This window comes from Henckelia pumila, chromosome 1 (assembly GCF_033568475.1).
Source record: "Henckelia pumila isolate YLH828 chromosome 1, ASM3356847v2, whole genome shotgun sequence".
Classification (NCBI taxonomy): domain Eukaryota; kingdom Viridiplantae; phylum Streptophyta; class Magnoliopsida; order Lamiales; family Gesneriaceae; genus Henckelia; species Henckelia pumila.
The window spans coordinates 82,898,035-82,914,568 of record NC_133120.1 but is presented as its reverse complement, the minus strand read 5'-3'; the positions used below and the strand labels follow the sequence as shown (position 1 = coordinate 82,914,568).

Here is a 16,534-nt window from a genome sequence, read left to right as displayed (position 1 = left end):
ATATAATAGTGTGACATTATACATATGTATATAATCATTATATAACATGATATTATATATTAAAATATATACACAATAAAAATATATAAACAATAATATATAATATAAACATATCACATTATTTTAATGAGGTGTCAGATAATCCTTTTATATAATAACATGATATTATATATTAAAATATACACATAGTAAAAATATATAAACAGTAAAATAAATATTCTTGTTTTTTCTTCGTGTTTTTGAGTTTGGAAAATTATGAATAACTTTCGAATGATCGTGATGATAACTTGTTTTAAAAAAGTAAAAATTTATGGTAAAAAATAAAAAATATCAAACTCTCAAAATATATTAAACTACTCACTTTATAAAATATTTTTTACTCAATTCTGTTCTTCTTCACAAATGAAAAGGATTATTTATAGATCCTTGTTTAAGAATAATCTAAAAATAAACATTTAATAATTTTACACATATTAATCATCTCACATATTGAACCAATTTTCAACACTTAATAGATTTGTTGCCTGGATTTTCTGGTCATATCCTAAAACCATTCAATTCAACTCCAAGTAGGAATCAAACGGAACGTTATAAAGCATCCACGAAACACTTTCCACACACACACATGAATGCATAATATTACTTAATCGGATCATGCAATGGCGGAGCCAGGAATATAAATTTACCCGGACTAGAATTTTAAGCCCTCCAATACTTTAATTTTTTGAATCAAGCTATCCGGGCTAATATCAAATTAATTCAAAATTATTAAAAATTAATATATTAAATTTTTTTAAAATTTTTTTTGCCACCCGGGCTTTATATATGTGGCTCCGCCACTGGGATCATGCTGCATATAAAATGAAGTTAATTACACATTGTGCTACAAATTGTATTTAAAATTAAAAAAACTATTATAAATACACTTTTGAAAGACTTTTTCTGGATTACGCGAAGCGTATAAAGATGATTTTGTAATTTTAAATACAATTTATAATTCAATTTAATTTATACCAGTAACATTTTTCTAATATTAATTAATCACTAGTGATGAATACAATTAATACACTTGCATGCATGCATGCATGGCGTTCTCTTCATATATGTATCGTCATCCCCTCCATCTGCAACACCCCATGCAGTTGTAGAAGAATATTATAGAGTTCAAAATTAGTGTATATATATATAAGTAGTTATACTCAAACTTAGAAGTAGTTAGTTAGTTAAAGAGTAGTTAGTGCTTCTTGTATATAAACCCTTTTAACGATTCGAAATCTCATTAATTCAATAAGAAAAAAAAATTTCAACAATTCTTCGATACAGTTCACTCTCTCATTTGTGATAACTTCTTCCCACCATTCAAGATCAAAAAAAAAAAAAAGATGGGCGATAATTGGATCACGAAAATCTTGACGAAAAGTGACGTGAACGGTGAGTCGAGGCTTCTGCTCGAGAAAAGTTTGGTCAGGGAACATATGTTGCCGTATATCGAGGATTTCGATGAGACGACGGGAAAAGAGCTCACTGTGTATGATGTGGATACACAAACATCGCACACTCTCAGGCTGAAAATGTGGTCCAAGCGGAGTTACGTCCTAATGGAAGGCTGGAGAAGCAAATTTATTGAGAGGCGTGGATTGCGCAAGAACGATGGGATCGCGCTCCGGTGGGCAGAGGCAAATGGAAGATTTGAGTTCTGTGTAACTCATGATCAAGGATTAGGTGAGATAATGGAACGTCTCTAGGATTGGAACATAATATTGTTAGTTTCATTTGGGAAGAAACTCGTAAAGATGTTTTCTAGACTACTAGTTTGATCTTAGGACTACTCAACATTTCAATATTAGCATATTAAAAATTGATCTGTATATATAGTACGTAATTGGTTACAAAAAACTTGTGTTGGTTTTTGTTGATCCATTATTGATTCGAAGACAAATCTTTGAAAAGGGGTGATTTTTTGGCATATGGATTTACATGTTATTCATTAAATTTCTCCAAGTTGATGATACGTACATGCATGTCTTCTTATTCAATATCAGAGTTGATCTTATTTGTAAAAGAATTTATTTAGATGAGAGAGAGTAGAGATATAGGATAGATACGTTACAAATTCTTGACCAAGAAATAAAATTATATATGTAGCTTTTAGGTCTGCAATTTTTTTTTCCCGTGAGTTCAATTAATTGAATGCCAGAATAATTAAAAACAAACGAGAAGGGATCGATAGTAGACTTGTTATCTGGGAAAATAAAATTATTTACAGGACCATATCTTACCAGCTTAAGATGTGGAGCATAATAAGTTTCAGAGATGAACGATTTTGTTTGGAGGCGAAAAGGTTGCATAAGAATGACATTCTCGGGCTTAGTTGGGAAGAAAATGATTATAATACAAACTAGAAGAATTATGCATAAGAAGGCATCCTATTCTGTAGGCTGCGCCAAATAAAAGAATTTAAGTTCCTGTTTTCCATAAATAGGATGACACTTTTATTGTCTCTTTTTCATTCTTCACAAATGCATCGAATGCTTTTTTGGAGGGCGTTTGACCTGTCTTAGCTTTACAGCTTCGTTCCCTTGCTGCCCGAAAGGCCTGGATTTTCGACTTGAAATTATACCGATGATTCCCGGGTAATAAATCTACTGAAACCTATGTTACCGACTTTTGTTTAGAGAAGTTAGAGTTAGGACATGCCACTGCCAATCCCCGATGTTACCGACTTTTGTTTAGAGAAGTTAGAGTTAGGACATGCCAGTCCCCGATTAGATTTTCGTTATTTGATGTTTTTTGAAGCCGATTTAACCCTCTTTGCTTGGGCAAAGGCTCTCAGTTCTCCCAGCTAAGAGATCTAACCAAAGGTGCAGAACAAGAACTGGGACAGGAAGTCACATCTACTTGACCTCTAGCGTGCTAGCTTCACATCATAAGCACATGACGATATAAGTATTTATTATGCCTCAAAAGTCTCAAACATCTTGTATCCGTTGTCCCGGTGGCAGGGGTACAAATTACAATCATTCAAGCATAATCCTACAAAGAATGATATCTCGAGTACAAGATATACATACACACAAACAACCACACTTCATATGCGGATGGCACCGTTGGAAGATACATAGTAGCGTGTAGTTCCATTTGTTCGGCCATGGAAAAAGCTAACCATGAGCTCTTCAATAAAGTTGTAGTCTTCAAAGAATTTGTAAGAACTGGGAAGAAAATTCAACGATATAGAATTTTAAATAAATCTTGGCCGGCTGTTGACATCATTCTAACTTGCTTCTAAGAAATAAGGCAAGAATACATGAAATATGTTAGATTGAAAAAAAAAACATGTCCAAAAAACAATATTTGAACTTACCAAATTGTTGAAACCATTAGTAGATGAAAATCACTGTAAGTAATAATCTTATGCTCTTAGCAGATCCAATGTAAACATTGTTCATATCCATACTAAAGTCGCAGAGAAAAACTGGTATCATCATTCATCAGTGCAATTGCAAATCATCTAACATTGATTTAGCTGGATGATACGTAAAACAAGAGAAGAGTTTTGCCAGGATCTCAGAAAAGCTTGTGATTTATCATCAATTCCTAGAAAGAAATTGCAGACAGACAGCGTGTATTTGTTAACATCACAGATCCAAAGCTTAGCAAAACCAATGAAGGAAAATAGCAAATCAAAACTAAAAAACAGAGGAAAGCATCTCAGAATAAAATTCCCCGTAAGTTTTCTTCACAGAAAATCATAGTGCAAGGATAACAATTTAGTTCAAGCTCATCCTTGATGCTCATCCTCTACTCCAAATAAGACAAACCCATTAAAAACATATCAAATCAACAACGTTTAAACAATCAAATTTTGTTCTTTTTTCCAAAAAAAAAATTGTACATGACAGGATCTCAGGTGGTATTCTTATCTTCAATTCCGATGGGAAATATCAGATAGATAACGCAGTTTTGAACTTCATTGCATCATCGATCCAGACCGAATATGAATTTGTAGAAATATAAAAGAAGATTTTACATTCGAAATAGAGATTGAAGTCAGAGCGAAGCAATGGTGACTGGTGTCGACTTCAATTTCGACTGTGTTGAGGTTTAAGAAGGGAAGAAAGAAACCCTAGAGAATTCGATCCGAAATTGGGCTTCTGGTACTGAATAAATAGCTCAATTTACAGGTTCACTAGCCCACCATCTAGGAGAACAGGCCCTTTCAACTCAGCCCATTTTAACGGCCCGTCGACATTAGAGACCCGCCAAAAAAATCAGCATCCATTTTCACCCATTCCGGTCGGAAATTCAAAAGCTTGGGAATGGATAAACCCTAAACTGAAATTAAACCCCAAATGGCAACACTTCAATTGCTTCCACCATCATTTCTTCAGCATCCTCCCCATTCTTTAGCTCCAAGATTGCTGAATCAAGTCAAATTTTCCACCATCTACCCCATTTTCACTCTCAAACCTGGCAATCGCGGCAAATTGTCACCACCTGAATCATCTACCAATGAAACCTCCTCTACCGCCGCGGAGCAGCCGAAACCTACTCGCAGAGGCCGCAAGAAATCCACCACTACCGATACTAAGCCACATTCATCGACGAAAAGCGCAAAACGGCCTCGGAAAACTGCTGAATTGTCAAAATCTGATGTTGAAAAAGAAGCGGTTGTGATGAATGAAGACAACGTAGATGACGATGAACTGTATGACTACGACGATGGTATTGATTTTCCGTACGAAGACCCGCCATTAATATGCTGCTTTGGTGCAGCACAGTGGGAGTTTGTGCCAACTGTGAGAGTGGCGCCTGAGCAAATGCACCAGGACATTTACTCGCAATGGAAGATGCTGCAGTGGAATCCACCCGAGTTTGCTCGGGCCCCAGGTGGTCCTCCTTCTAACGTGGCCGTTTCACACGTGAGGCTTGGTGGAAGGGCTGCCTTCATTGGGAAGGTTGGAAAGGACGAGTTGGGTGAGGAATTGGTGCTGATGATGAATAAGGAGAGGGTTCAAACGAGGGGGGTGAAGTTCGATGCTAATGCAAAAACTGCGTGTACATATATGAAGATTAAATTCGAGGATGGGAAAATGAAGGTAGAGAAGGTGAAGGAGTGCGCAGAGAATTTGATGGTTAGCTCGGAGCTGAATCTTTCTGTGCTTAAAGAGGTAGATACTTTGAATATAAAGGTTTTACCTTTTGTAAGGTTGGTGTTTGATTTGTGTCCTTGTTAAACCATACCTTTTGTGGATGTGATATGTTTTTGTTTATCATCAGACTTGGTGATCAATCATAATGATACAGTGGTCATCTTCACGTCTGTAGGTATTCTTGAAAAGAAGAAGTTAAGCTGCCAATTTACTGTTAGATAGGAAACTTCTATATTGTTTTTAATCTGTGACGTACTTGTTTTTGGGTTGCCATAAAGTAAAATGGTGAATAATGTAACTACATTGTTGAAAATTTGTTATTGCGCTCTGAACCTTGAATGAGCACTCCTGCGCGTCAAGTGACCAGAGTTTTGGCTTTCTGAAGTGTAATTACTGAGTTTCAAATAATAAATTGAGTTAATTGTTTTTCATATGATTCATGAATGGGCATTCAAAATGTTGAACTTGGAAGATAACTCCTAGATAAGCTACTTGACTAGTTTTTGGATTGATATGGATGATTTTGTCCGAGTTTATGTTTGTTAGACAAATAATATGGTTTGCTTGATTGTTTTGTTCCAGGCTAGATTATTTCATTTTAATTCAGGGGTTCTGCTGTCACCTTCCATGCGTTCTACCCTTTTCAAGGCAATGGCATGGTCAAAAAAATTTGGTGGCCTTATATTTTTTGACTTGAATTTGCCATTGCCATTATGGCAGTTACGTGATGAGACGAGGGAAATTATCAAGGAAGCCTGGGAAAGAGCGGATATTATTGAGGTGTCAAAGCAAGAATTGGAGTTCCTTTTAGATGAAGAATATCATGAGAAAAGAAGAAACTATAGGCCTCAGTACTACGCCGAAAGTTATGAGCAAACCAAGAACCGTAGAGACTATTATCACTATACTCCGGAAGAAATTAAACCTTTGTGGCATAATAAACTGAAATTTTTGTTTGTGACTGACGGGACACTTCGGTTACATTATTACACTCCATCTTTTGATGGTGTGGTGGTGGGAACAGAAGATGTACTTATTACACCGTTCACTTGTGATAGGACTGGATCTGGAGATGCTGTTGTGGCTGGAATAATGAGGAAGCTAACGACACAACCCGAAATGTATGAAAATCAAGATGTATTGGATAGGCAGCTTCGATTTGCTATTTCAGCAGGCATCATATCACAGTGGACAATTGGTGCTGTTCGAGGTTTTCCCACAGAAAGTGCCACCCAGAATCTTAAAGAACAGGTCTATGTGCCGTCAATGTGGTAACCTGGTTAGAAACCAAACCTTAGATCTCTGTCATAGCATTAGGCTACATATGATTCTCGTGTGTTCTAAAATTGCAGGTAGATGAATATATCTATATGTCTGCATCTGAGATAAGGCATTCGACCACTTTTCCTCTATCAATGATTTACTGGTGGCTGTAAATCGATTCTTATGCATCTTGTAAAACTATAATTTTTTCATTGTCGAATGGAGTTCTGAAGTAGTTACACATTTTTACTCACGGTATCGAATACGTTAGTTTACATGAAATAAATTGCTCTCATGTCTTACCTTTGATCGAGTTTTAGCCGATGAATCAAACAACTTATAATAATAAATTCTATTTTATTCAAGATTTTTTTTTGGGTCAAAATTTCTTGCGTTTTTCATTTTTATTATGAATTTAAATATGAATGAAAAATATTGAATTTCTGTACATCTCGTTCGAGTAATGCATTGATAAAAATATCATCCGTATTTTGGAACGACCCATTAAGATTTTAGTAAAAACAAATTCTATTGCAGATACTCATATCATCTTTAATAAACTTTAATATTCTTTCAAGCGGTGTTCATTCGGGCGGTTTGGCCCGAACCGAACCGAAATTTCGGTTCTCCGAAAAGCCAAACCGAAAATCGAACCGAATTGGGCGGTTATGTTCTGTTTTTAATCGAAATAATTTCGGTTTTTCGGTTCGATTTTTCATTTTTTAAAAAAAAAATCGGTTTTTTTGCAAAAAAAAAAAAATTTAAACTAAAACTTTTTTTAAAAAAAAAACTAAATATTTTTAGTTATTCGAATAATTTTTTGCAAAAATTAATGGTTAAATCAAATATTTGTGATTTAATGCTTCGAAAAATATATTTGAAAATAATTGCACTTAAACAAAAAAATTGGTAACATTTTTAATTTCAATAATAATAATTTATGAATTTATAAAATAATGTAATATATAATGCAAATATGTGTATATATAATATAATAAAATAACTTTATTAATTTTTAATTATTTCTATTTCAAAAGTCAATATTTTTTAAAATCACTACATCAATACATTTTCCAACTTGAATTCACAATTCAAGTCATGTATGTTTGACTAATTAAATAAGTAATTAAACAAATTATGTTTTTTTTTAAAGAACGAATGATGACTTTTGTTCTTTCAGTTTTTCAATGAAATTAATTTTATGAGCACACAATATTGATATACACATTAATTGATAGGTAAAGAAATTCAAATTCAAATTCAAATTAAAAAAAAAACAAAAAAACAAAAGCAAAAACAAAAACGATTTTTCGGTTCGGTTTAGCCCGGAAAAAAATCGAACCGAACCGAAAAACCGATAATCCGAAAACCAAAAACCGAATCGAATTTTCGTTTCAAACCGAATTTTCGGTTTCGATTCGGATCGGGCGGTTATCCGAACCATCAACACCCCTAATTCTTTCTCTATTTTCGTTTACGATAGCACTAATATTCTTCTTTTTAAACTATTATTTATTATTTATACAAACACCTCACGAACGTGATAACTTATGTGCAGTCTATTAACATTACTAATTATTTTTTTTAAAAAAAAAACTAAGTCGTTGATTATTTTTGAGGACTTTCAAAATTATTGACCATAATTAACAATCATTTAGTTGTTTTTTATAATTTTAAAAAATAGGTTCTTAAAAAATATTTATTGAATTAAAAAAAGAGGTATTTTCGTTATTCCATTAAAATGAGTAAAGTAGTTATTATAAGGGTTGATGCATTATAGAATAGATAATAATAACAATAATATACGTGTAAATAATTAAAGTTTTATTGAATTAAAAGAAAATGTATTTTTATCCATCTATTAAAATGATCAAAGTAGTTAGTATAAGGTGTTGATGCATTATAAAATAGTATTTATTTTGAAGAATTTAAGTATTATTATCTCCACACAAAAAAAAAAAACAGCTTAAAATACTGACCCTCAAGATTCCAACAATTTGTCAATATCATCTTAATATTAATATATATCTATGGCTACTTTTATTTTTTAAAAAAAAATTAGAGGAAACCTTGTTAAAAATCATGAAATTAATCTACTTGGCATTAAAAAATTAGCTAGCCACTACGTATTATCCTTCTCATTATAATTAAAATTATAATAATTATTTGACATGTTCAATTTATTTTCTTCAACTCTTTTTTTTAAAAAATAATCTTCAATTGGTAAAATCTGCGGGCCTATACTGGGCCTGAAGAAGAACGTAACTGGATCAGCCCAACCCATTTCAGAGGCCTATTTTTCTTACATCCACCCTTGTATCTCATCTCCATTGCTAGGGTTTCTGCCACTTCTATTTCTTTCAGCGCCAATCCGAGGCATCTTTCTGCAGCAATGGTGAAGGGTCGGCAAGGCGAGCGCGTCAGGTGAAGTTTCTGCGTCATTTGTCTCCACTTCAAGTCCATCCCTTTGCATATTCTTCCAATTCGGCGTGTTTTTGTTTCAATTTAGCATTTTGTGTTCATTTTTTGATTTTTTTTACAGGCTTTACGTTCGCGGTACCGTTCTTGGGTACAAGAGGTAAGAAAACATAAATTTTTCATTTGGTTTCGTCTTAAAGCGTGCTGTGTTTGGTCGATTTCTTGAAAATCGAGTTGATTGCTTGTAAAATGGCTAAATTGGTGATAGGTCGAAGTCGAACCAGTACCCAAACACATCGTTGATACAGATAGAAGGAGTGAACACGCAAGAGGAGGTGGCATGGTACCAAGGGAAGCGGATGGCGTACATTTACAAAGCCAAGGTCAAGAAGAATGGTTCTCACTACCGTTGCATTTGGGGCAAGGTCTCACGTCCTCACGGCAACAGCGGGGTTGTTCGCGCTAAATTCAAGTCTAATCTTCCACCAAAATCTATGGTATCACTTCTAAGTTCTATCTCTTTGAATTTCGATTGCAAAGTGTATCTTGAATGGAATTCATGATTTCGATGTTGTTTGCTACTAAACAGGGTGCTAGAGTCAGGGTGTTCATGTATCCAAGCAATATATGAGGTGACCACTCAAACTTGTTGTTAAGTGGCTCTTTTGGGTGCACGATCTTCTGATATGCTGTTCTAGTGAAAATGTTCTCGCTCATGTAATTGCGTTGGTGATGTTGAAATTTAAATTGAGAGAGGCATATATATATTATATACATTTACATATACATAGTTTTGATCCCCTATAAGCAGTTTCTATTTTTTTTCTGGGACTGCTAAAACACAATAGCTAGGATGCATAGGATCAAAATTATACATATATATATTATCTTTGAGGTGATTTCGTCTTGTTTAGTACGGTGAACTGATCTTACTAATCTACCACTGCTGTTAGTCTTGAATAACTTCTTTGTTTTCGGATGTTGTATGATGTGATCCTATTGAAGGTTTTGACAAATGGATAGTTCAAATCATGAAAAATTTCAACATAGCGTCTAGGTGGTAAGTTTTGTTTCTTTGTTGGGTGGTGAAAAATTGTGTGAGGTAAATAAAATGCAACTGTAGTTAGTGAAGAAACAATTCCCTTGACATTGGATTGCTCAAAGCATGACATTTTTTTTGAAATTCTTGAGATGGAGTCCCCCTAATTATATAATATAATTAGCTGTGGACTGTGGTGACACACTGGATTGGACTGGTGGGTGAGTATATTAGACATTTCTCCATTTCCATGTGTCTTGGCCTTGATGTGTATATTCGGCTTTTAGAATGGTTTTTGTGGTTTTTTCTTTTCCCATTGAGGCTGAGTTCTTACTGAATCACTACTTTTGCAGTGATTCTAGCTCTGGTATAGTTTGGGGAGAGAGCACAAGAAGAGGCCAAGTCGTGAAGAGGATAAAGCTGCTTTTTTATTTGCTGTTTCGAGTTTGGAAATTTTGTTATGCGACTTAATTTTATTACCTTTTTTTTTCCATTACTGACGATTTAATAGAACATGTTACTTGTCTTCGTTGAATGTCAACAGCTTTACTTTTATTTTAGAGATTCGATCTGTTTTGTGTGTTTAATCTTGTTGAAATGTCGTTGCATGAATTCAGAGGAAGCCAAGCATTACCCGTCTACCTGGCCTTGCTAATATTACTCGAGTATGATTATGGCCCTGGAATCAATTATATATATATACATATAATATGCGCACGAAATTTCTACCTACCTAAACAGCCATGCCACTAGACCAGTGACACTGTTACTCTTACTCGCTACGCTATATTCATTTTTAAAATATGGCTAAATCAGTGAAATTAAATATACTCATTGATATCTTTTCTTATCTAAGATTTTGATTTCTCATTTCTGTTTCATTATTTTACTTTCAAAGACACTAATATATATATATATATATATATATATATATATATATATATATATATAGTGTGTAGGAATTTCGTGGACATACGTTCCAAAAATTTTAAATTTTTTTATTAAAACATCAGCGTGTTTTAGTGATTCATGATGCGTGAGATCAAAATTATATACATGATTATCATTGTTATTCGGTGCACATTGATATACTTACGGGCTAAAGCATTGACCTACAAATCACATTAGTCAGTTCAAGCCTCGGGTCAATTGCACTTGACCACGGTATATATTGTCCATAATGCATATACCTGCAGGCCATACCATTGTTCTTAGGAGTCGAAATTGGAAGCAGGTTAAGGTTTGGTTTCAATTGCTAAAAATAAAGAATCGGAAAAGTGAGAGATCAGATCAGACCCGGAACCTTGAACCAATATTAACGTTTAAAATGTTGTATTAAGGTAGAGTTTAAAAGAACTTCTAGGAAACACTTCTCAATTTTTATGACAAAGTTTGAGAGAGCTGCACTTCTCAATTTTTCTTTCACAAAATTTCGAAGTTGTGAAAGAAAAACTGAGAAATGCTTTTGAGAAATGTTTTTAGAAGCCCGCCCAAATACTACCTATAATCCCAACTACGTATAAATATGCACCTTAAACTATTTACTTAAATCACTTGATCGTCCCAGACGGGTCCTTGCAAAATAAGATTCAAGTCCTTGCAAAATAAGATTCATGTTCACCATGACTAGTTTATATTTATAGAAATATATCCTCCAAATCGATTGTGAGGACCCACATTGACAACCAAAATTTATTAAATATCTCAATTCTCACCAGCCATTGAACTACAACTTCAACCATTCCAAGCAAGGGCAAAACCCCCAGCAAAATCTTGAAGGATAGGAGTCTTTCATGTACACTTCCCTGCTAGTCCCGATAATGTAGAAACTGAACGAAGAACCGTGATTAGTCATGGTCACTCGAGTTACTGGCACAACCGATATGATGTGTCTTTCACAAATCACCCTTGCAGTTGGAGGTACAGGAATCCTCTCGCTGATCACCTCAGAAGAAAACTTGTTGAGGAAATATGAGTCGGCGAAAAAGGCAGGGGTGCACTGGTAAGCTTGAGTATTGCACAACTGAACACCTTTTGCTCTGTGGAATACCTCGTCCGGAACTGATGCTGCTCCACTTGCTGCACTTACTTTTTTCGCTTTAAGCGTTTTCCTACAAACCCCAATATATTTTACATCAACACTTGATGTGTGATCATTTGAGGGAAGCACTCATAAAAGAACTGAGAACGATGATTTAGTCTAAAGAAGGATCTGTTTTGATGCACAATGGGAGAAGAGAAACAAAAGAAAATACTATATTTGGTGATTTGATAGAGACAAGGTTAAAGGTTGGGAAACATATTGGTAACGTCGAAATATATACCATTTAATGATAGCCAATTGACGGTTCAAAACAGAGCCACCAGCTCTGCACGTCTCACATTTGATCAATCCACGAGATCCACAAGTCACACATGGAATCATCCCCTTCCCAGTACATTTCAGACATCTGCAGATGGGTAGGAAATTCTCAAATGTTAAACTTAATTACTTATTCCAATCCAGAAAGGACAAAATATTATACTGAAAAACGTCTCACTTTGTATCCGATCCATCTTTATGAGCAATCAAACCTCGCCCATAACAAGTAGGACACTGTGACATCTGATTCACCTTGTAGAAACCAGAATCTTGATCTGCGTTGCAAGTGGGGCACACGATATCGCCTCTTCCTGCGCATTCTGCACAGATGATAACATAATCAAACAAAAAATTCAAAAATCAGATAGGCCGCAAAATTGAGGTCGGTATTAAATAAAAACATTCAAATACATCTTGAAAACCATAGTGGCCTGTTCCTTTTCCTCTCCCTTACCTGAGCATTTTTCAATTGATTCCGAATGAGGAATGATGGTCCGTGTTTCTTTATGAGGTGTAAAAAGAACAGGGAACTCAGACCTTAAATCCAGTTCCCACACTGGAAGCTCAGGTCCCTTATCTTTTCCATCAATTTCGCCACCAAGGTATGGTTCTTTTTCAGTTTTCACATCCCTCTCCTCAAAAAAACTTTCAATAGTTCCTACGTAAACATTACAATTTTCTACTGCATGAATCTTCCATGTTCGAGCAGGACGACTTCCCCAGCAGCAACGATGACCAACATGATCTATCAGTAGCTCTCGAATTTCCACCTCATCCAACACAGGCCTGCGTTTTCAGTGAATCACAATCATAAAGTGGCTATGGCCTATGTATGACAATAACAAGCCGTGTGGCTAAATTAAAATACTTCAGAAAATAATGAAAGTCCCATAAGCAAAGGGCAGCCAATGGCAAACCAATTCAGAGAATGAATTGAAGCATATGTAAGATCCCAAGTAGATGTCGAGAGCAGCGAGATGAATTTGGCTCACAATACCAGTGGTTTTCAATCGTCAACCATCAAACACAATCTATGGATGTTGAAGAGTAAAAGTACCAAAAGTTCTGTTCGATTAGAAACATTTTGGTCCCATCAAATTTCCTTCCATTACCGCTAAACAATGCTAATCACAGATCACCATCTAAAAAATAAACCAACCCATGATCTGTATGATATTTTACCATCTCTTTTCTCTCCATCGCCTTCCATATAAGTCAGATGTAAGCATTTCCAATCAAGAAGGTATAGAATTTCCAGTACCTAAATATTGAAATTGGCGAATTACTTACCTCCGTTCGCTTCTCTTTCTTTTTTTTACGGTACTTACCTCCTTTCGCTTTTAGTTCATGGCGAAGGGGAAAATTATAGAACATGCTTGGTACCTTAAATGTGAAATGCAGACTTCGGAATGAAGTTTCCATACAGCAGAACAGTTAAGTTGTATGATACACAGAAAATAAAATGAACTCTTTCAGCAGGTTGCACATTCAAACTGACCTTTGTATATTGGCAGCATCATCTCTTAATAGCCCGTAAAACGCATCTTGAGGGTAACCGATGTCTTGTTCAACTGTCAATTTGGTAGACCCATGCGAGATTTCAGAAAGAGAGAATAATTAAATATATAGAACAAAAGAAGATCAACATGAATATTCATAATGCTCAGCTTAACGACTATTTACATTGCTCAGGCACGACTACGCTTCATCACTCATCCAAGACGGAAAATCCATCAATCCTTTGCATGGAATAATAATATGGCAACAATGCAAACAAATCATGGAAGCTTGTTTCTTAGGAGAGATCGATGTTAAAATAACTATATTTCCAGGAATGTAAAATTCATGTTTCAGTTGTGCTAGATACATTAATCCCTCAAATATAACCATCTTAAATTGAGTTGCGATTTTTTTTTTTCCCCCTACGTCAGAAGTTGAATTTTCAAGGACCTAAAATTTTAAAGGACATTTTTTTTCCGAAACCCAATTGCCAAATCTAAACCATGAACACTCAGCTGAACGATGCTCCCTCCCTAAATTGTGCGACAAATATTTACCATTAGGGTAGAGCTGGGCAGGAGGCGCAGGAGATCCCACCACGGGAGCATAAAGAGACGGCGGATGCACCTCAGGAAACGCGGCGGCGAATCGAATTTCATCCACGCTTAATTCAGTTCCGGGCATCGAAGCCGTAGGAATAACGGCGCCGGCTCTACCCACGTGCTCATAAGAACCCCACCTCGCACTTGAACTTTTCTCTGCATCAATAAATAAAGATTGTGAATTTTGAGCTTTACTATGAAGACACGAGACTGGGAACGGAAACTTTACCCGCTGACAACAATGGCTGCTCCATTTTCACGATTTCTTGATTCTTGGCGGTTGACTTTTATAATAATCAAGAATGTGGATATTATATTACAAAGTAATAACACCGTTTTTATATGCGAATTTGCCTTAACGAGGAAGGGAAATACGAGGATTGTTTTCCTTCCATCGAGATGGGGTCTACGCCATGGACCAATTTTCTGGCTAATCAGGGGAAGGAACAAACTCTTGTTTTGGATTTTTTGCTACCTAACAATATGAAAATTATTCAATACAATTATATGAAGCAACCTTTGCTTAATCATTTGTCAATAGAATAACTAGAATGTGTTAATGTAAATGTGTTATGCGCTTGTACATTTTATTTTTGGTGGATAGTTATTTTGTAAGATATTTTTTATATAAAATTTTGTAGATTTTTGTTTTTTTTAAAAAATATGGCTATAGTTATGTTAAAAAATTTGTAAATGTTATAAATAATGTGTGAATTTTAAAATTTATGCTTGAATAATGTAGCAAATATAATATATACTAGTATCTGATGTGTGTGCGATATAATAAATAGCTATTATAAATCACATAAATATAATGTATTTATATTTTTAAATTGTTTGATATAAATGGTGTGACCTTAATCGATCTTATCATGATGTTTAAGATTAAATATTAAAAATCCAAAAATATTATAACTCCTAGATGTGATATCAAAATAAAATTTTAAAAATAAATTTTTTTATATTCTATTATGTTGATTGTTAAATAAGGATGTAATCGTTTAAAATTCAAAAATATAGATAATGATAAACGATGTTTTGTTATATATGATAGTTATAGATAAATAAATAAAATGAACAAAAATAGGTTTTCAATTTTTATGAATTTTTTTTTAATTAAATTAAGATGAAGTGTTTTTGTATTTTCTAACGGTACTTTTGATTTATCAAAAATTATAGCATGACTTCAAATTAGTTACTCTAGCCCCTGTTTTATTATATAATAGTAAATATATATATATATATAATAATAATCTTATAATATTCAATTTTGTGATTAAAAAGGATTAATGGAACGGGCCCAAAACGTGAAGCCCCAATCCTGCCTTGAGACCAACTTTTAGGCCCGGCCACACACAGCCCACAAGCACTCGGACTTATCTATCTATGTATGTATGTACGTGGCGCTCAACGTTTAGAATTCTGACGCTTCAAATTCCTCTGTTTTGAACTCAAATGTTTAAGCGCAAACGGCTTGATTTCCACTGAAGTTTTTGATTTGTGGGCATTTTTGGTTTTACTGTCAGAGATTTTTGCTTTCATCGTTTCCTTAGCCTCAATAACATATGAAAGTGATGGTAGTACAAAGCCTGTGCCTGTAGACCGCTGTAACAGTTGCCTGCCCCATTGCCATCTATCTGAGCCTAGTATGTATTATGTATATTACTGTTCATACTCCATATCCTTCTCTCTCATGTGTTATTGAGTTCTCTGTTCTCTAGGATTCTAAGCTTCAGAATTCGTTCGCAGGCTCTTTTTGTTAGAGAACATATTCTGGTGTTAACCTGCTTTGTTGTACTTCAGAAAATGCAGCAATTGTTGCTGCATACATGTTATTATTCCTCTTTAATCAAATAGTAGCTAAAGTAGGAACTAAACAAGAACCAGAACCGGAAGAATTTCCGGTATCAATTGAGCTTCTAAACATCTCGTGTTGCTCTTGTTGCGGCACTCATTATCAGTTTCTTGTGAGACACTCATGCTAGCTTTGTTTTTGTTTTACAAAGACAAGGCTAATAATCTCTTACAAAATGAATAGGTCTCGTGTTTGTGCTCTCTATGTTATTGCAGAGCCCTTTGAGCACAGAGCATGCCCTCTGTCTGGACAGGCTAGGAGTGATTCTCTTTTGCTTCATGTAAGCGCTATCTAGTTATTCGTCTGCTCACTCTTTTGGCATGATATAGTTGATCTGCATAAACT

At 34.7% G+C, this 16,534-nt stretch overlaps 4 protein-coding genes and 3 non-coding genes across 9 annotated transcripts; 3 read left to right on the top strand and 4 right to left on the bottom strand.

The window, feature by feature from the left end:
* The first annotated feature begins 1,382 nt into the window (after window positions 1-1,382).
* On the top strand, window positions 1,383-2,902 carry LOC140866614 (B3 domain-containing protein At2g33720-like). Its single transcript, XM_073271645.1, has 2 exons — window positions 1,383-1,722; window positions 2,826-2,902. Exons 1-2 carry the CDS (start codon window positions 1,383-1,385, stop codon window positions 2,900-2,902), a joined length of 417 nt encoding a protein of 138 aa, XP_073127746.1.
* Window positions 2,903-3,556: 654 nt separating this feature from the next.
* On the bottom strand, window positions 3,557-3,648 carry LOC140876557 (small nucleolar RNA snoR27). Its single transcript, XR_012148861.1, has one exon. It is a non-coding gene; the product is annotated as a small nucleolar RNA snoR27 (small nucleolar RNA).
* Window positions 3,649-3,701: 53 nt separating this feature from the next.
* On the bottom strand, window positions 3,702-3,794 carry LOC140876555 (small nucleolar RNA snoR26). Its single transcript, XR_012148859.1, has one exon. It is a non-coding gene; the product is annotated as a small nucleolar RNA snoR26 (small nucleolar RNA).
* Window positions 3,795-3,895: 101 nt separating this feature from the next.
* On the bottom strand, window positions 3,896-3,988 carry LOC140876556 (small nucleolar RNA snoR27). The gene has a single exon (XR_012148860.1). It is a non-coding gene; the product is annotated as a small nucleolar RNA snoR27 (small nucleolar RNA).
* Window positions 3,989-4,299: 311 nt separating this feature from the next.
* LOC140874121 (fructokinase-like 1, chloroplastic) lies at window positions 4,300-6,662 on the top strand. Of its 2 annotated transcripts, XM_073277400.1 has the most exons (3): window positions 4,300-5,168; window positions 5,733-6,429; window positions 6,503-6,662. In XM_073277400.1, exons 1-2 carry the CDS (start codon window positions 4,350-4,352, stop codon window positions 6,423-6,425), a joined length of 1,512 nt encoding a protein of 503 aa, XP_073133501.1. In that variant the 5' UTR covers window positions 4,300-4,349; the 3' UTR covers window positions 6,426-6,429; window positions 6,503-6,662. The 2 variants fall into 2 exon arrangements, with proteins under 2 accessions (XP_073133501.1, XP_073133500.1); XM_073277399.1 differs by having other exon boundaries at window positions 5,733-6,662.
* Window positions 6,663-8,714: 2,052 nt separating this feature from the next.
* LOC140893811 (large ribosomal subunit protein eL33y) lies at window positions 8,715-10,430 on the top strand. Of its 2 annotated transcripts, none has more exons than XM_073302738.1 (5): window positions 8,715-8,837; window positions 8,956-8,991; window positions 9,100-9,328; window positions 9,421-9,463; window positions 10,224-10,430. In XM_073302738.1, the coding sequence occupies exons 1-4, from the start codon at window positions 8,806-8,808 to the stop codon at window positions 9,460-9,462; spliced, it is 339 nt and encodes a 112-aa protein (XP_073158839.1). In that variant the 5' UTR covers window positions 8,715-8,805; the 3' UTR covers window position 9,463; window positions 10,224-10,430. The 2 variants fall into 2 exon arrangements, with proteins under 2 accessions (XP_073158839.1, XP_073158840.1); XM_073302739.1 differs by having other exon boundaries at window positions 10,192-10,430.
* A 957-nt stretch (window positions 10,431-11,387) lies between these two features.
* LOC140887986 (uncharacterized) lies at window positions 11,388-14,788 on the bottom strand. Its single transcript, XM_073295647.1, has 7 exons — window positions 14,564-14,788; window positions 14,290-14,490; window positions 13,731-13,803; window positions 12,687-13,018; window positions 12,411-12,552; window positions 12,195-12,320; window positions 11,388-11,981 (listed from the first exon to the last, which is right to left on the bottom strand). The coding sequence occupies exons 1-7, from the start codon at window positions 14,586-14,588 to the stop codon at window positions 11,597-11,599; spliced, it is 1,284 nt and encodes a 427-aa protein (XP_073151748.1). The 5' UTR covers window positions 14,589-14,788; the 3' UTR covers window positions 11,388-11,596.
* Window positions 14,789-16,534: the final 1,746 nt, after the last annotated feature.